The sequence below is a fragment of the Eulemur rufifrons genome, chromosome 8 (genome assembly GCF_041146395.1).
Source record: "Eulemur rufifrons isolate Redbay chromosome 8, OSU_ERuf_1, whole genome shotgun sequence".
Classification (NCBI taxonomy): domain Eukaryota; kingdom Metazoa; phylum Chordata; class Mammalia; order Primates; family Lemuridae; genus Eulemur; species Eulemur rufifrons.
The window spans coordinates 19,161,950-19,182,200 of NC_090990.1; the positions used below are offsets into that span (position 1 = coordinate 19,161,950).

At 38.9% G+C, this 20,251-nt stretch overlaps 1 protein-coding gene across 5 annotated transcripts in view; it reads left to right on the plus strand.

Annotated features, from left to right (window-relative positions):
• The window catches only part of LOC138390546 (mediator of RNA polymerase II transcription subunit 18), a 108,275-nt gene that overhangs the window by 66,483 nt on the left and 21,541 nt on the right, over nucleotides 1–20,251 (plus strand). For 2 of the 5 annotated variants that reach the window (XM_069479647.1, XM_069479650.1), the window contains 5 exons: nucleotides 8,849–8,872; nucleotides 9,760–9,933; nucleotides 10,499–10,579; nucleotides 14,512–14,676; nucleotides 15,562–15,945. In XM_069479647.1, coding sequence (XP_069335748.1) covers nucleotides 8,849–8,872; nucleotides 9,760–9,933; nucleotides 10,499–10,579; nucleotides 14,512–14,676; nucleotides 15,562–15,945 — 828 coding nt within the window. Of the gene's footprint in view, nucleotides 1–8,848; nucleotides 8,877–9,759; nucleotides 9,934–10,498; nucleotides 10,580–14,511; nucleotides 14,677–15,561; nucleotides 15,946–20,251 lie in introns of all 5 variants that reach the window. The other 3 variants (XM_069479649.1, XM_069479651.1, XM_069479652.1) reach the window with 2 other exon arrangements.

The window sequence follows — 20,251 nt, forward strand, 5'->3', positions numbered from 1 at the left end:
GTCTGCCCCCTTAGATCCCAGTTGCTTCTGCGTTACCTTGCCATCCAACATGGATGATTAAGAATCGGTTGTGTTGGCCAGGCGTGGTGGCTCATGCCTCTAATCCTAGCACTCTGAGAGGCTGAGGCGGGAGGATCACTTGAGGTCAGGAGTTCGAGACCAGCCTGAGCAAGAGCAAGACCGTGTCTCTACTAAAAATAGAAAAAAAATTAGCCAGTCAACTAAGAATAGAAAAAATTAGCCAGGCGCACACCTATAGTCCCAGCTACTCGGGAGGCTGAGGCAAGACGATCGCTTGAGCCCAGGAGTTTGAGGTTGCCATGAGCTAGGCTAATGCCACAGCACTCCGGCCTGGGCAACAGAGTGAGACTGTGTCTCCAAAAAAAACAGAATTGGTTGTGCTGAGTAAAGTGGCACACACCTGTACTCCCAGCTACTCAGGAGGCTGAGGAGGGAGGATCACTTGAGCTCCAGAGTTTGAGTCTGTAGTGCGCAATGATTATATTTGTGAATAGCCACTTCACATCAGCCTGGGCAACATGGCAAGACCCCATCTCCAATAAGGAAGGAAGGTGTCCTCCCTCCCACCTCCCCACTAGCCTGCTAAAAATAAGTAAATGGAAAGGAAGGGAGAGAGGAAGTGAAGGATTGGTTGTAAATCTGATTCTAAAATGAACATGATCTTTGTTAGTCCTGTTTTATCCTGTATCTCCATCAAGTTATGTAGATATAATATGTATCTATAGCAAATAGTTAATGAATACTTTATCTGAAGATGAAAAGTGCTAAGTGGTTTTTTAAAAATAATATATTAATACATTTATGTAAAAATCACCTCTGAAATTCATATGGAACAACTAAACTTGAACTTAAAAAACTTGAATTAAATGTTGACCAGGAAAAATCTGGTAGTTGAAGAAACTATTAGAACTCTGCATAATATGTGATACAAAGAAACAAATCTGTGAAATGTCAGGTGCTACAACTTGAATCAGGGAGTCAGTAGTTTAAATACCAGGGCCTGGTTTCCTGGCACTACTCAAATAGGAAACTCCAAATTGTAATTTGGTTAGTTATCTGCCTCTCCCATCCTCCTCCCCCTCCAAAAAACACCAAGACTCCCAACTCTGTGACATGCTTTCCTAGTGGCTTATAGCCGCATGACTCAAAGAAAAAGGTGTTTTCTTTAGAACACACAATCATAACACTATATCCAGCATCTTACACCCTGTTTTCTGGCAAACAAAGGGAAACAAGGAAGGGATCTCCCCCTTTTTTTTGGCACTCATAGAAAACAGAATGGGGTCATAAGCCCATTTAAAATTTCATAACTAGTTTAAACAGAAACAATGGGATATCCAAATGTGACTGCAAGCCTGTGTTTCTTCTGTCAAATAGGAAATGGGAGGGAGCTGGTCATAAACTCAGAGATACTGAAAACCAAGGTTGATGTGCAAATTTGCTCATGAACAGTTTCAAGCTCACCTTTTTCAGCCCTTTATTTATGAGGCTAGAACAAATCTGAGGTATAATTATATCACTTAAAAAAGTGATTTCTAGATACCTGAGAATACTTTTTGTTCTATTATATATTCATCTGTCTCTTCTATTTTAGTTTTCTCAGGGATGCAATTGAATGTTCTTTCTGTCGAACAGAAGTTCATAGTAAGAAGCTTAAACTATTGTAGGATTTTTTGTTTTAAGAGATGAGGTCTCACTATGTTGCCCAGGCTGGAGTGCAGTGACTCCTTGGGGACTACAGGCGCACACCACTGCACCCGGCGTATTGTAGCAACTTTACTAGATCTCAGAATGCTGCTGAGATTAATGGCTTCATTAGATCTAGTTGGCCACTACTATCAAGGATTTATGTATTTTTTAAAGCTCTTCAGTCTACAGCTAAAATGTTTCCACTTGGTATGTTTAGATCTTTTAAAATTTGGTTTCTAGCTCTGATAGCACAAGACTGTACTCATGGCAAACCAGGAGAATATACTTCAAACAACATTTAAAATCCAGATTACAAGTGACCCTTGAGAAGCACAGGTTTGAACTGCCTGGGTCCACTTATATGTGGGGTTTTTTTCAATAAGAATATTGGAAAATTTTTTGGAGATTTACAACAATTTGAAAAATCTTGCAGACAAACCACATAGCCTAGAAATAATCAAGAAAAATTGAGAAAAAGTTGGCTGGGCACAGCAGCTCAGGCCTGTAATCCTAGCACTCCGGGAGGCCGAGGCAGATGGATCATTTGAGCTCTGAATTCGATACCAGCCTGAGCAAGAGCGAGACCCCCGTCTCTACTAAAAATAGAAAGAAATTATATGGACAACTAAAAATATATATAGAAAAAATTAGCCAGGCATGATGGCTCATGCCTGTAGTCCCAGCTACTCGGGAGGCTGAGGCAGGAGGATTGCTTGAGCCCGGGAGTTTGAGGTTGCTGTGAGCTAGGCTAACACCACGGCACTCAAGCCTGGGCAACAGAATGAGAGTCTGTCTCGAAAGAAAAAGAAAAAGTTAGTTATATCATGAATACATAAAATATATGTAGATACTAGTCTATCATTTACCATCATAAAATATGCAAAAATCTATTGTAAGTTAAAAGTGTTTCAAAACCTGTGCACACAAAACACTTGCAGACTGTACATGGCAACTTTTTGCAATCAAGAGAAATGTAAACAAATGTGAAGATGCGGTATTGAATCAGAACTGCACAAAATTAACCGTAGTACATACTGCACTACTGTAATTTCTTTGCTACCTCCTATTGCTATTGCAGTGAGCTCAAGTGTTGGAAATATCCAAATATCTGCTTAAAATGCCATGTGATGCTAATCATCTCCACGTGAGGAGTTCTTCACTTCAGTAAATTGTGTATCATAGTAAAAAGTGATCTCTCATGGTTCTTTCATGGTTCATGTATTTTTCATCGTGTTTAGTACAATACTGTATACTTTGAATCACACCATGGGATCCATACGACATGCCACTAGCGATGCTGAAAGTGCTCTCAAAAAGCAGAGAAAAGTCATGACATTATAAGAAAAAGCTGAATTGCCTGATATGTACATAGATTGAAGTCTGCAGCTTTAGTTGCCCACCATTTCAGACAGACAATTCATCTTGTAAACAGATGACGTAAACTTACAGTATCAATAAATGCAGTACAGTAGTATAAATGTACTTTCTCTTCCTTATGATTTTCTTAATAACTTTTTCTCTACTTTATTATAAGAATACGGTATATAATACAGATAACATACAAAATAGTTAATAGACTGCTTATGTTATTGATAAGGCTTCCAGTCAAAAGTAGGCTACTGTTAATAGTAGATAAGGGTTTTGTTGTTGTTTGTAGAAACAGGGTCTTGATATGTTGCCCCGGATGGTCTTGAACTCCTGGGCTCCAGCAGTCTTCCCACTTCAACCTCCGAAATTGTTAGGATTACAGGCATGAGCCACCATGCCTGGCCAGTAATTAAGTTTTTCAGGAGTCAAGAGTTATACATGGGTTTTCGACTGCAAGGGGATCAGTGCCCCTGAGTTGTTCAAGGATCACCTGTGTTTTGAATCTAGGACTAGAAAGTGTTGTTTGGGTAATCTAAATCTATTCACTTTAACATGTGTCAGTACTCCAAATACCAAAATAATCTGCTATCCTTGACTGGTTTAATTTGCTTAGTATTTGAGACTATGACTTTCATGTGGGAAATAATTCCTTTTTATAGGAACCTAATGTTTGGGAAGCTGCTCTGGAGGCTGATGCAAGAAGATTGCTTGAACCCAGGAGTTTGAGGCCAGCCCAAGCAATACAGCAAGATTCCCATCTCTAAAACAAACAAAAAAATTATATAAAAAAGAGATTAACACCAACCATCTAGATTGTTGTGAGAACTAAATTAGATAACATGCCAGCTTTATAAATTATATTCTAAAAACCTTTGTTGATGAATGAAACCAGATGTTGGAAAGACTTGTAAGATATCAGTTTAGTCTTTGTTCTGAAGGTATTATGGTGGAAAGGATCACAGACTTTGAAGTCAGGGAGATTTGGATTTAAATCACAGCTCTGTCACTGATGCTGTGTAGGCAAATAGGAAGCAGCTGAACTGAACCATACAAAGAAAAGCAGTTGGGATGGGAGGACAATGAAATAGCACTTATGAAGTGCTAAAGTTAAACCAAAAAACCAACTCCCCACTGAAAATACCATACCCAGTGAAAATATTCTTCAAAAATGAGGAAATAAAATTATCCTAGATGGAAGCACAGAATTGCAAGAAGAAATGAAGGGTACCTGAAAAATATATGTAGGAAATATGAAAGAATATTGTTTGTTAAACATCAATATTTTCTGCGGAGGCCGGGCTCGGTGGCTCACGCCTGTAATCCTAGCACTCTGGGAGGCCGAGGCGGGTGGATCTCTCGAGGTCAGGAGTTTGAGACCAGCCTGAGCAAGAGCGAGACCCCGTCTCTACTAAAAATAGAAAGAAATTAGCTGGCCAACTAAAAATATATATAGAAAAAATTAGCCGGGCATAGTGGCTCTTGCCTGTAGTCCCAGCTACTCGGGAGGCTGAGACAGGAGGATTGCTTGAGCCCAGGAGTTTGAGGTTGCTGTGAGCTAGGCTGACGCCACGGCACTCACTCTAGCCCGGGCAACAGAGCGAGACTCTGTCTCAAAAAAAAAAAAAAAAAATTTCTGTGGTTTACTGTTATACGTATGTAGAAGTGAAATATATGAAAACATCACAGACAATAGTGTTAAAATGTTGTAAGATTCTTGCATTGTTCAAAAAACAGTAAAAGTGCTAACTTAACATAGTTTGTAATATGTCAAGAATGTACAGAACAAATGAAACAAATAAAAAATAAATAGCAAAATGATAGACTTAAATTCAATTATGCCAGTGAAAACATTAGATATAAATGGACTAAATACTCCAATTACAGGATAATTGTCAGTCCAAGCATAGTGGCTCATGCCTGTAATCCCAGCACTTTAGGAGGTTGAGGCAGGAGGATTGCTTGAGCCCAGGAGTTCAAAACCAGCCTGGGCAACATAGCAAAACCCTGTCTCTACAAAAACAAAAAACAAATCAGCCAGGAGAGGTGGCTTATACCTGTAGTCCTGGCTACTTGGGAGACTGAGGTGGGAGGATTGCTTGAGTCCAAGAGTTGGAAGTTGCAGTGAGCTATGATTACTGCACTTTAGCCTGGGCGACAGAGTAAGACCCTGTCTCTTAAAAAAAAAAAAAAAAATTATCAAACTACATAGAAACACAAAATCAAGGCAGAAGTGTTTCTAGAATAACAGAGAATTTCCTAATGATGAGTGTCCATTCAACAGAAAGATATAACTCTAAATTTGTATATACCTAATAACATAGCTTCAAAGTATACAAAGCAAAAATTAATAGAACTAAAAAGAGAGAGACATTCACTTTCATAATTAAAGTTGTTAACATACCTCTCTCAGTAACTGATAGAACAAGCAGACAACAAACCAGAAGGGATGTTAATGATTTGTGTATGATTAACCAACTTGACCTAATTGGCATATTTAGAACACAGCACCCAACAACTGCATAATACACTTCTTTCCATGTACACATGGAACAAAATATGTTAAAAATTTGGAAAGAAGTAACTGTAAACTTTTTGTTGTTTTTAAAAATTTAAACCATATTTCAGACCAGGAAACACAGGGAAGACCCTCATAATTCCTCTGTAGGAAATACCTTGCTGAGTAGGAAACACTGGAATAATGCCATAATTTTCTAGTTTATTTTTCTGTAACAAAGAAGCAGATTATAGCCAGAGAATGTCTGCTTCTGTTTCCTTTAATACACATGAGGTTTCCAGATAATAATCTGGGATTGGGTTTAACAAATGGGACTGACTGTAAGAATCACCTGGAGATATTTTTAAAAACAGATTCCAAGTCCCACCTTCTGGAGATTCTGTATTTTTAAAAGGCTGATTCTAAGTATTTAGACAGATTTGGGAATCATTGAAATAATGTTCTGTTTGTAGTAGAGAATAGAGAATGGAGAACATGAGAATATAAAACTACGAATGAATGAATTTGGGATAATAACTAGGGCAGGGCTGGGTGTGGCTAAACTCCCATGCGACAAGAAGCATATCTACCTCTAAAGTTTTCTAAACATGAAAATTAAGCAAATTTGCATAGAGAAGCAAAGAAAAAAACTGCTGCTCTCTTTGCTTTTTATATTCAGTGACTGTTTTACATAAAGAAAAAGGAGGGCTATTCTTAGCAGTAGATGTGAATCCAAACACATTCATATATTAATACATATTTCACTTTTTAATACAAACCAAACTTGTTTTGACTACATGTGCTGGCAGACATAAGTATGTTTGAAAGGATTTCATGATTCCGTTGTCTTTTTTTTTTTTTTTTTTGAGACAGAGTCTCGCTCTGTTGCCCAGGCTAGAGTGCCGTGGCATCAAGCTCACAGCAACCTCAAACTCCTGGGCTTAAGCAATCCTTCTGCCTCAGCCTCCCGAGTAGCTGGGACTACAGGCACATGCCACCATGTGGCTAATTTTTTCTATATATTTTTAGTTGTCCATACAATTTCTTTCTGTTTTTTGTAGAGACAGGGTCTCGCTCTTGCTCAGGCTGGTCTCGAACTCCTGAGCTCAAACGATCCACCCGCCTCGGCCTCCCAGAGTGCTAGGATTACAGGCATGAGCCACGTGCCCGGCCATGTCTTTTTGAATCTATAAGAGAAAGGTGACATAGAAATATATTATTCAATGTAAAGAAGAATTATTATTAATAAAAGGGGTGAAGTTCTAGTTTAGAAAGGTATCCTAGAAGATAGTGGAAGCAAGCTAGATTGTCTATGCTAGTGCTCCTTCGTTGTACTTGGGGGAATTGGTTCCAGGAAAAGTTGGCCCTCTGTACCTCTGTATACTTGGATTTCACATCCAGAGAATACTGTATTTTCAGTCTGCTTTTTATTGGGGGAAAAAAAAAAAAGAAAACTATATGTAAGTGGACCTGAGCAGTTCAAACTTGACTTGTTCAAGGGTCAGCAGTATTTCATTTAAGGACTTTACAGATAGGCTCTTCTCTGTGAATATGTTACTAAATGTGTTTCTAGAGCTTTTTGGCCATTTTTCTTTGTAAAAGTAATAATAGCACTAATAGCCTCTTCTTCATAGTGTTAGTCTATTTTTTTTTAATTTATATATATTTTCCCTATTACTTATAACCAAATAGGCATTTTCCCATGTGTCTTTTGGAACACTCAGTGTGTGGGTTAGCAGGAGATTTAAAATTTCAGTCCCTCCTAGCCTTTCCAAGTTAAGGCTATTTTGAGATTGAACAGTTACTTTATGTTACTTAGTTCCATTTCTGAGGTTGCCTAGGTCTTTGAAAGCCTTATTATTAACACATGTTAAATATTGTATTATGAATGCTCTGAAATGTCTTCAGTTCTTATTGACATTCCATAATTAGGAGAATTCTGTCTTAATTAAAGCACTAAGTCTTAAAAAGCAGGCTGAGCGTGGTGGCTCATGCCTGTATTCCCAGCACTTTGAGAGGTTGAGACAAGAAGATTGCTTGAGGCTAGGGGTTCAAGACCAGCCTGGGCAACATAATGAGACTTTGTCTCTACAAAAATTTTTTTTAAAAAATTAGTCGGAGCTGGGCTGGTGGCTCACGCCTGTAATCCTAGCACTCTGGGAGGCCGAGGCAGGTGGATCGTTTGAGCTCAGGAGTTTGAGACCAGCTTGAGCAAGAGCGAGACCCCATCTCTACTAAAAATAGAAAGAAATTAGCTGGACAACTAAAAATATATACAGAAAAAATTAGCCGGGCGTGGTGGCGCATGCCTGTAGTCCCAGCTACTTGGGAGGCTGAGGCAGGAAGATTGCTTGAGCCCAGGAGTTTGAGGTTGCTGTGAGCTAGGCTAATGCCACGGCACTCTAGCCCAGGCAACAGAGTGAGACTCTGTCTCAAAAAAAAGGGCATGGTGCCATGTGCCTGTAGTTCCAGTGACTTAAGAGGCTGAGGCAGGAGGATCACTTTAGCTTAGGAGTTAGAGGCTGCAGTGAACTGTAATCACATTACTGCACTCCTGCCTGAGCAACAGAGTGAGACCCTATCTAGGCAAAAAAAAAAAAAAAATACCATGTGTTCACCCTAATGCCACTTACGGGGTCCATCCCAGGATACCATTAAGGACACATTATTATGTCAGAAGTTCTTCTGATGTCTCTGGCAACCAAATTTTGAAATATATGGTCCAGTGTTATAATACAGATTCTAGTACATTTCATGTAAAGAATTAAATTAGTTGAAACCCCAGATGCTCTCAAGTAAATCATGCAACTAGGAAGAAAAGAATTACTGTCCTCTGTCATCTCAATTTGTTGCACATTGGTAACCAGGACCCTATTTTGCCTAAATCTTCTGGGCATAGCAAACTAATTCATCAGCAGTCATCGCTGCAGTTAAATTATGACTATGTAAATCAGACCCTTATCTATGGACTTCCCTAGACTTCTATCTGTCAACTAAAAAAAGATTAAATTTAGAAATTGTTTTCTAAAAAAATTTAATTCTTGTGGATTGTGTTTTTTTCCTAACAAATATCTACTGTATTAAAAGATGAAAGTGATTTTTTGTGCACTATACCCTTTTTACCCCCCTCCAAAAGTGGTATTTGCTTCACATATGAAATTGTTTACAATAAACATATTAATTGATCACATGCTGTTCCTTGATGTATTTCTGTAGAGGTTCCACTTTAATTCCAAGATGGTTATTCCACATGACTCTTTTTTTCTTCCCCTCTAGACTTCTCCAGAGAACCCTGGGACAGTAGGTGGAGTGCAAAGCTGTATTGTGTTGTCTTCCTGCTTTTTTTGTTGCCTTCCTGCTTTTTTTTTTGCTTTTTTTTTCTTTTTTTTAATTCTTGGCCCCGCCTTGGCTGCTTCTTTCTCTGCCATTAAAGCTAACTAACAAAACCCTGCATGTGTGGTCATTATGAGGGGCTCATGGCCTTTCATTTCAATCCTGCACACGTATCATGTCAGTTATGTTTCATGTCAAATCTTTAATATCAGGATTGTCCCTAAAGCAATACTGTAATAGGCAGACTGGAATCTCACCTCTAGTTCCCAAAAAATGTCCCTCCATTTTAATGCTACCTCTTTCTCCTACCTCATGCACCTTCCAGTACTCCAAAATTATCTGGGATCCTTTTTGTGAAGGAAGAAAACTATCTGATAGATACAAGTAAGGTGTTAACACTTAATGTGTTACCCCTCCCTGAACTATTTATGTCCTGTAAAGGGCAGGGATAGGGCAATGCTTAACAGAGAGTAATGAATCACTCACTAATGACTAATGGTGGAATTCCCTGCTTCAGTGAGGCAAGATCTCATATATACTGAGAAGACATCCACATTTCGTGTGTGTGTGCCTTTAAAAGATTTTCAGCTAGTTCTGATCATTTCACCAAATTTTGTCCTAAAATGATGTCCACTTGGTTTGGTTCCTTTTCTTGCTAAGTAATTTATCTGTTATGGATTTTGATGTTTGGTGTTCATGTGATGTCAAGAAGTCTAACTGTCTGCATGATTGTTTATCATTGCTGTGATCTTTTCCAACTACCACAGGAAGAGAGGGGAAGGGACATTTTTGAGATTATGCTGAAATAATAAATTGACTGTTCTCTTCCCTCTCTTCTTCTCTCCATGCAACAGAAGAAGCAGACCAGTCCACTGCAGACCCAGGCATGGTCATGGACAGTGTGGAAGCAGGAGACACAACACCTCCCACCAAAAGAAAGAGCAAGTTCTCTGGCTTTGGCAAGATCTTCAAGCCTTGGAAATGGAGGAAAAAAAAAAGTAGTGATAAATTCAAAGAGACTTCAGAAGGTGAGCTACTAAGGTTTAAATATGTGTTGTAAGTTAGAGTTCTCTATTTTAGAATTATCTAACTTTTCATTCTCTTCCCAAGTTTCCATAACCGTCTATTTGAAGACAGAATTTAATCTTTCAGAATTAAACAACCAAGTGGTCATTCACTAAACCTATGTTCTGTAGTCCCAATCCCAAATTTGTATTTTGATGGGATTAAAGCATCTATTGAGTGGCAAATGGAGTTCTTGAGCTGTAGCAAATAAATCTAAGATGCTTCTTTTTTCCTACTCTGCCCACTTCCCATCAACACAAAGTTCATCCGTAGTAAATATCTTATTATTGAGATTTCAATTAAGCTACAGTTATGTAAGGCTAGTTTTTTAGAATGGTGTTTTCCCAATAGCACAGGTTATGGAAGAAATTCACATGTTTTAATTTGAAGTTAGTTTCCCTGTTTTTCTCTTTCCTAAGAATAGAAATCTGAACTACTTTATTCTTTTACTATAGACTTAGAATGCTAAAAGTAATGTTAACTTTCAACTGCCACATTTCTGAGCGCTGTTTTCCAATTTAATGTTAGTTTTAGAGCGAAAAATATCTATGCGAAAACCAAGAGAAGAGCTGGTTAAAAGAGGGGTTCTGTTGGAAGACCCTGAGCAGGGTGAGTTTACAAATGAATAGCATATGCCTATGTCTGTACACTTGGTGTTTGATTGGATCTGACCAGGGATTGGAATATTCTTTCTTTCTTTCTTTTGTTATTGCTGTTAAGGTGGCGGGGAGACTTTAAAAATAATGTTCACCCTTCCAAGTGTCTGGCTGTGGTCTTTAACTATAAAATTGAGTGGTTGGTGAAGGATCCTTGGGGCAAACAATCCTTGTGTCTCTTTACATCCTCAACATTGTGCCAGCTGCAGTACTGTGCGTAATTTCCCTTTTTTGACCAACTTTGTCTCCATGCCTATGTCACGCTGTCCTACTCTTTTGATTATTTGTCATAAAGATCATGTTTTGATATTTTAACACTCATTGCTAGTTTAATAGTGTTAGGTCTTTCTCTAAAGTATGACTTTTATGAAGCAGGTTATTGTAAATGTAGAACTCTAGTATATTGATTGCATTTCATTTCAATTACATTGCGTGGGACAAAATCTGAAAGCTAAGTTTTAAAAATATACCATACCTTTGGAGGATGGGGAACCAAACAGATGGATTATTACAGTATATTTTGTACAATATATTCGCAAACCATGCGAATGTATTGCCAGTTCACTAAATTAAATTATAGATATTGAAGATTTATTATCTCAACTATATAAAAACTATATAAAACTATATAAAAACTCAACTATATAAAATCTAACCAGAGAAAACAAGCTTTGAAGGAGTAATTAGAAAATGTTATTACCATTGATTACTTCTAGAAGTCGATATGGGAATATGAGTGGGTTTTTTCCCTTTTTTTTTTTTTTTTGAGACAGAGTCTCACTCTGTTGCCCGGGCTAGAGTGCTGTGGCGTCAGCCTAGCTCACAGCAAGCTCAAACTCCTGGGCTCAAGCAATCCTGCCTCAGCCTCCCAAGTAGCTGGGACTACAGGCATGTGCCACCATGCCTGGCTTATTTTTTCTATATATTTTTATTTGTCCAGCTAATTGCTTTCTATTTTTAGTAGAGACAGGGGTCTGGCTCTTGCTCAGGCTGGTCTCGAACTCCTGAGCTCAAATGATCCACCCACCTCGGCTTCCCGGAGTGCTAGGATTACAGGCGTGAGCCACCGCGCCCAGCCGGTTTTTTCCTTTTTTCCTGAATTTTCTACATGATTAGTTATGAGCATGTATAACTTTTGTTTCCATAACACTATTTGTTTTTTATATTAGGACACAACCTCTTCTAGGTATTTAGGTAGTTAAGTGCAATTATAAAGCCTCCATTGTGGCACCTCTTTGGCTCTTGCTTCTGTTTGTTTTCCCCCTTTTCTACAGACACTGTGGTAACTCAGGCCTTTGCTTTTTTGATATAGCCATTCCTCTCCCCATTCCCTGTCCTGTCTCTCACATTTCTTGCTCACTGTTCACAAACCCGGTGTTTTACTTCTTTTCACCATCATTCAATCTCTTGTCCTATGCTTCCTGTTGGTTCCTAATCCAAGTTGTTTTGAGTCTACAAGTTTAAAGCCTCAAAAGCCCAGTTGAAAAAGGAGTTGCAGGCATTGGAAAAAGATGCCACTCTGCCAACCAGAGAACTGCTTTATTCTGTATCAGAAAACATAGGGGGAAAGGGCGTTGGGCCTGGCCTATAAGATCTACACTTTAGGCCAAAAGCGGTGTTTGAACCTTGAAGTCCTTTTCATGCTGAAAGATGGCTTTTGCCTTGATTATTGTTCTAACTTGACTATATTATAACATATTTAATAGATTTTCTGAGTTTGGGGGGAACAGTCAAAGATGTTAAAACCCAATAATACTGCTACATTGTTAGCATTGCAGAAACTCTCTGCATTAAATATAAGAAATGATACTTTAAAGTAGACATTCCTATTAAGTAACTTGAGATCACTGATCATTTTTGCATATATTTTACTGGTATGTGCTAAGTAGAAACTGATTAACAAAAATGTGTTTTAAACTTTCACTATGTGGTTTTCACAAACTGTCTCTATGGTTTTCACCAATAGGGTTTGTTGGCTTTAAAATCATTGCTTTGTAGTCTAGAAAATCCTGTTTTGTTAAAGCTGGGCTATATTAACATGAGCAGTAACTTAATACTTTTCTGTGGTTGTAGTCATCTTGCCCCCTCCCCTTTTTAAAAATTAAAAGTAGGTTGAAAAATTTCTTCAGCTTTAGAAGTACCTTTTCCTTTGCCTTGACTCTTCATTACTTTTAGCCCAAATTCCGCCTCTTATTGGGGCTTCGTGAAGACCAACACTGTCTAATCTCCGAGCAGAAGGCTGTGGGTCAGGGTGAGAGGGACTGGTCTATGAGAACTCAGTGGACTAACTCGAGACACTAAAATGCTATTACCCAAAGTATCTCATTATGGAAAGTAAATGACATCATCTAGAGAGCAACTGGTTCCAATCTCCATGACACTCTGTTAGAGACAGAGTTTTTAGTCTCTAACATCAATGTTTTCAGTTTTCTCTTCCAAAAAAGTTTAGGAAACCTCAGCAGTAGGTTTGTCTAATTGCTCCATGAAGGAATCTCACCTGTGATTTTCATAGCAATGAGTGGTGACTACAGGTCATCCCAAAGCCTCCAGCCTCTATTGATCATCCCTATAGTTTCATGTGTAGAAAATCATCGTGTTACAAGTATATCATGTTTACCTCTGATCTGTCCATCAACTGATGGATGCCCCTTGCCTTCCACTGCTACTGCCCTTGGTCACCCTCTGCTATTTTTCATTTACAGTCTAACAGTACTGTAGCTTATTATTATCCTGTCCCTATCACTGCCCATCTATAATCCATCCTTATAGCTCTCAGAGTTAACCTTCTAAAAGATGGATCATATCATGTCTTTCTACTACTTATAATTCTTTTGGCTTCTTGTTTTGTTTTGTAGGATTCAGTGCAGGCTCCTTTATGTGGCATTTGGTATCCTTCATAGACTGGCTTTTTCCTTAATAGACTATCTTTCATCATTGTAGTAGGCTCCTACTCTCCTTCAATATTCATCTTATCAGACTGATCAGTGGGAGTAAAAGAAGAAAAAAAGATTCATCTTAAAGCCAGCCACAATCGTGTGTACCTGTAGTCACAGCTACTAGGGAGGTTGAGGTTGGAGGATCATGAGCCCTAGAGTTCAAGGCCAGCCTGGACAACATAGTGAAATTCTCTCTCTCTCTCTCTCTCTCTCTCTATATATATATATATATTTTTTTTTTTTTTTTTAACAGAGTCTTGCTCTGTTGCCCCGGGTAGAGTGCAGTAGTGTCATCATAGCTCACTGCAACCTGAAACTCCTGGGCTGAAGTGATCCTCCTGCCTCAGCCTTCTGAGTAGCTGGGACTAACAGGTGTGGGCCACCATGACTCGCTAGTTTTTTTGTTTTTGTTTTTTGTAGAGACAGGGTCTCACTATGTTGCTCAGACTGGTCTTGAACTCCTGGCCTCAAGCAATCCTCCCACCTCAGCCTCTCAAAGTGCTAGGATTATAGGTACAGGCCACTGAGCCTGACCCAAGACTCTATCTCTGTTAAAAAAAAAAAAAAAAAAGATCCAGTTCAGATATTTTCTATGAAGCTTTCCCAGCCCCATTCCCACCCCAAGGAGAATAGTTTCTTCTTCATTCCTACCACAACGCTTCACCCATTGTAGCTCCTGACATTTAGCATTGTAATTACTTATCTATAGGAAGTCTGTCTTATTCCTATAGCAAAGTACTTGGCAAATAATAGACAATCAAATGTGTATTACAGAAAGAAATTACTTACTTCCATTACTACTATGGGATCCAGATAATCTAGATCTCAAGAATAAGCTACAACACGAAGAGGGGTGCAAGGGGATAAGAGAGGTTGGAAATCACCAGCTCTTCTCGCTATCAGATCACGCCAATTCCATCACTTTGCACTTTCCTCTTTTACCTTGCAGGTGATGAGGATCCAGGAAAGTCGAGCCACACCATGTTAAAGAATGGCCATACCACCCCCATAGGGAGTGCCAGATCTCCTAGTCCAGTTCAAGTAGAGGAAGAGCCAGTAAGAATAGCAAGTCTTAGGCAACCCATTCCAGAAGAAGACCCAAAGAAGCGACTAGGTAAGAAATTCTGGATTTTTTAGTTTAAGAGCCATGAACCAATCATTCTCATTTACCTCAGGGGTTTGTAAGAGAACAGGGAGAAGTAAAATTGTGAGGGAATTATGTTCTCCTTTAGCAATTCCTTAACTAGCAACTTTAAGTAGAATTCCCCCCACCCCATTCTTGCATTCACAAAATATCTAAATTTGTGATTCTTAAGGAAGGAAGAGGATGTTAAATATCAGATACCTATAAAATTTTCCCAAGCTACACATTCTTCTTCTTCCACCCAAGGAATTTGGACGTGCCTCTCCTCCAGTAGCCTGGCTGTTGTGTGAAGAATCACTACCATAATGAGCATCTCTTACTGAGCTTCTTGTACTGACTTTTTTTTTTTTTTTTTTTTTTTGAGACAGAGTCTCACTTTGTTGCCCGGGCTAGAGTGAGTGCCGTGGTATCAGCCTAGCTCACAGCAACCTCAAACTCCTGGGCTTAAGCGATCCTACCGCCTCAGCCTCCCGAGTAGCTGGGACTACAGGCATGCACCACCATGCCCGGCTAATTTTTTTTCTATATATATTTTAGTTGGCCAGACAATTTCTTTCTATTTTTTAGTAGAGACGGGGTCTCACTCTTGCTCAGGCTGGTCTCGAACTCCTGAGCTCAAGCAATCCTCCTGCCTCGGCCTCCCAGAGTGCTAGGATTACAGGCATGAGCCACTGCGCCTGGCCTTTACATTTTTTAAGTATGTTAAAGCTGAGAAACATTGAGAACTCTAACCTGTAAACTAATCTATAAAGCAAATAATTGATGAAGTTAACTATGAATCCATAGATACATTAGCTTTTTCAGTCTCTCTTGCTACTATCTCTTCCCTTTTACATCATATATTTTATTACACAGGTTCAACTGGAAGTCAGCCTAATTCTGAAGCAGAGTCTGTTCCTGAGAATGTACCCAAACAGCCTTTACTTCCTCCCAAAAGACCTTTGTCCTCTTCTCATGAAGCAAGTGAAGGGCAAGCAAAGGATACCACCTCCTCTGGCAGCATGGCAAGGTCCATCTTCACTACCACCACCACAGCACCTGCTGCCACCACTGCTGCCACAAGCCTAGCAAAGACTGTTACTTCCTCTGTCACCCCTTCCCCAGCACCCAGGACTCTGCCTACTGCTCCTGCCAGCACTAACACTACTGCTACCCCGAGCCTCACTCATACAGTCCCTGCCAAGCAGCCCCCTATCCCTCCCCCTAAACCAGCTCACAGAAATAGCAACCCTGTCATTGGTAAGTAAGTCTTTAGGCTTTTGGTGTTTTTTGTTTGGTTTGGTTTGGTTTGGTTTGGTTTGAGATGGTTATTTTTTTGGATAGCTGGCACAGTATTGATTTGGTCTGTGAGAGTTTTTCATATCTTGTCCCTTTGAATATCCTCAATATAAAGAAAAGTCTTGGGTTGGGAAAAAATATATGAGAAAGAGGTCTTGAAACTGAGGAAAATAGCAATAAATGGAAACATCACTAAAATTAGGTTTAGGTTTGAGGGGATTTATATCTATTTTTCTAAAACAGTGTTTCCAAAATGCTATGTATATTTGGGGGACTGGATGTGTGAAGACCATAGCAGATTTGACCTGCCTGGAGTTATCTGTGGCACTTACTGAAAAAATAAGAATGTGGCCGGGCGTGGTGGCTCACGCCTGTAATCCTAGCACTCTGGGAGGCCGAGGTGGGAGGATAGCTCAAGGTCAGGAGTTCGAGACCAGCCTGAGCAAGAGCAAGACCCCATCTCTACTAAAAATAGAAATAAATTAGCTGGACAACTAAAAATATATATAGGAAAAAATTAGCCGAGCATGGTGGCGCATGCCTGTAGTCCCAGCTACTTGGGAGGCTGAGGCAGAAGGATCACTTAAGCCCAGGAGTTTGAGGTTGCTGTGAGCTAAGCTGACACCACAGCACTCTAGCCCGGGCAATAGAGCGAGACTCTGTCTCAAAAAAAATAAATAAATAAAATAATGCCACAGCTTTCAAGGGGCAAGGCAAACTTTTCAAATGAAAAGTTGGGTTTTTTTTTTAAACCTACTTAAAACTACCAATGCCTTCCATAAGAATAAACTAGTTTAGTAGATAAAAGGTGATTTTGTAGATTCCAGTGTAACTTGTGATTCATTGTCTGACATATGTCTTCATGGATAACTGCAGAAGGTGTTACTTAAATTGTTCTGATAAAAGTATGTTTTATCTTGGGAGAGTTAAGATTGCTACTCTTATATTACAATGAGGGGTGGTAGAGAAAGAGAAGGTAATCAGTAAATTCTTATGGGTTTAGTAAATTTTTTGCATCTACCCAAAGTTCTATTTAGGTCTGTTTTCTTTATATAAGTGCATAACTTAGAGGAATTTTCAAGAAAATTAGGGAAAGAGGAAAGGCTAATGAGTGCTTCAAAGCTAATGAAAATGTAGCTTTTCAGAAAAAATGATAATAGGCTTATACTGCTTAAAGTTCTTAATGATTGAATGGATGAATAGAAAGTATGCTCATTAAATAATATCACCAAGTTGGGTGGAGTGACTAGAACCTTGAAAAACAGGTTTAGAATATATTGTGAGTATGACAGGTTGGAGTAGCTTGATAAAAACAGGATGAAGATTATTATTATCAACACCTTGGATACATAGTGTTATGTTGACTTATCTCTGAGGAACTTGAGCTTTCACATACTTATTTTCATAACCACCTTGTGCTATAGGAAACTGATTTTATCTATCACATAGATAGGGCAATTAGAACGTGATATTGTGACTCATTCGAGGTTGTAGTTAGTGAGAGAAACCGAACATAGGCTTTTTTACTGTCAGGTCCAGACCTCTGTTCTCTACACTGGTATTCTCATCAGGATCACCTAGAAGACTTATAAGTATTCTATATATTTATTAATAAAACACAGATTGCTAGGCCTTGTCCTTTGAGTTTAATAAGTCTGTTATGGGCTTGAGAATTTACATTTCTAATAGGTTCCCAGGTGACACTGATGCTGCTAGTCCAGGGACCACACATTGGGAGCCACTGCCATAGACCAGTGGTACTCCATCCTTTCCAGGTTAAGGCAACACATAAAATGATAATATGCGTACAGTATCATGGGCTAAACTGCTACCTGAACTGAGTAGCCCAAAATAATAGGCCTTGTAACTGAGGAATGAACATCAGTCCATGAGGGTTCCTCAGCAGGAGAAAAATAGGACAGTTCACAGAGCTTTTATTAAAGTTAAACAGATTTGATTTAAAGAACTATTTCTTACCTGAAATATGACCTTCCTAATTCTTTGGTGTTAAAATACCATTCTTTCAGAAAAAGATTATGGTCATAAACGGTTTACTTAATACCAAGCCTTATTTGAGAATCTTTAAAAAATGACCACCTCAAAAAAAAAAAGAAACAAACAAACAAACAAACAGCCTGAGGTTGGTCAAGAGTTTTTTTTATTGCATTGGTCCTTGAAATCCAATAGTTTGAAAACCACTGCTTTATAAGTACTACTATCTTCTTTCTTTTTTTAAAAAAAATGACTATCTTCTAATAGGCATAATAGGGAGTATTAGGACTGAGGAAGGACAACCATCAATAGCTAAACAGGTTAAGGGAATTTATAACCCATCCCAGGAACTCTGGCATCTTTCTCACAAAACTACAGCCAGATGCTGTTGTCAGGGCATATGTACCAGAATTTACTTCCTTGACATCTTGAGATATGTGCCTTCCTTAAATTACTGGAAGTAATTTGCCTTATTAATTCAAAAGTGCAAATACTCAAATATGGTGTTTTCAAGGGTGTTTTGTTGTAGATGGAATAGGTAACTGATATTTTTAGAGAACCAGCAAATATTCAGTCTATCCAAAAATATCTCTTTCATTGATCCTAAAATTCACATTTTTAAAATATTTTTGTGTGTATATGCAATGCAATGTTTTCCTATAATATCCTTTTAAAAATTTACTTAATGATGACTAACATTAAAACATTATAAGATTAGCTGGCCTTTTACTTTGAATGTCTCCAATGGAATGGGATTTAGGACAAGTACAATTTTACTTTGGGAAAGCTTGTTGGGACCATTTGAAAACACTAGTTAAGACCAAAATAAGGGGTTTACATACAAGGTTAGAGGTTGGTAATCCAGAGAACTACTCTTTAATTATTTTGCAAGGTTCGCTCCTATGTGATTTGATGATCCACTTCTTACAGGTCATTTGGAGCCCTCCAAAGGCACTTCGCTGAATCAACACCTTTGCTGAGCCATGGTGGGCTTTGGGGAATCAATAGGGATGTATACTGTCATGATACAGCTTGTGGGCTTCTCATCTAGTAACCATATTGAGAGTCCACTGTGTGCCAGGCACTGTGCACAGCCCTGTGGATATGCTGATGGAGGCAAGGGTTACCCTGCCATCAAGGAGCCCATCATGTAGTGGGGAGTAGACATGGAAGGGTGAGGTGCAAAGGGACCATAAGAGGTATGCACACTAATAAAAATCAGAGGCAGTGGGATCCAAAGAATGGAGCCAAATAGTCAGAGACTGGGATGCTAGCTGAGTCCATGCCAGTTTGTAATATGATCTTGGGCAAGTCACCTAAGTTCTGTGACTTCAGTTTTCCCTAATGAAAAATGGTAAGGATGATAACAAGAATATAATATTAAGAATAGAAAAACACTTTGATTTCTTCAAAGGCCTTTGCACTTGCTATAAAAATTCAAGATCTTATTATTAATAGTTTTATAATACAGAGCTAAGATATCTAAATATCATTTATCAGGATATAAAAGTGTCCAATTGTATTTATTTTTTATGCTATCTTAATGTTTAAATTTTAAATGGAGTACTATCATACAAAAGAACTTTTTATCAGCTTTTTTCTGTCTATTCATATTAATATTAATATTTTTTATTTCATTTATTTATTTATTTGAGATAGTGTCTCGCTCTGTCACCCATGCTGGAGTGCAGTGGTGTCATCATAGCTCACTACAACCTCAAACTCCTGATCTCAAGTGATCCTTCTGCCTCAGCCTCCCAAGTAGTTGGGACTAAAGGCATAGACCACCATGCCCGGCTGATTTTATTTATTTTTTACTTTTGTAGAGACGGGTCTCGCTGTGTTGCCCAGGGTGGTCTCAAACTCCTGCCCTCAAGCAATCCTCAATCTCCCAAAGTGCTAGGGATTACAGGCATGAGCCACCACACCCAGCCCTGTCTCTATTCATATTAACTTTATGTACACCAATATCAAGTTATAAAAAGTTATCATAGACTGGGCATGGTGGCTCATGCCTGTAACCCCAGCACTTTGAGAGGCCCAGGTGGGAGGATCACTTGAGGCTAGGAGTTCAAGATCAGCCTAGGCAACATAGCGAGACTCGTCTCTACAAAAAACAATAGAAAAATTATCTGAGTGTGGTGGTTCAGGGATATAGTCCCAGCTACTTGGGAGAGTGAGGTAGGAGAATAACTTGAGCCCAGAATTTTTTTTTTTTTTTTTTTGAGACAGAGTCTCACACTGTTGCCCAGGCTGTAGTGCCATGGTGTCAGCC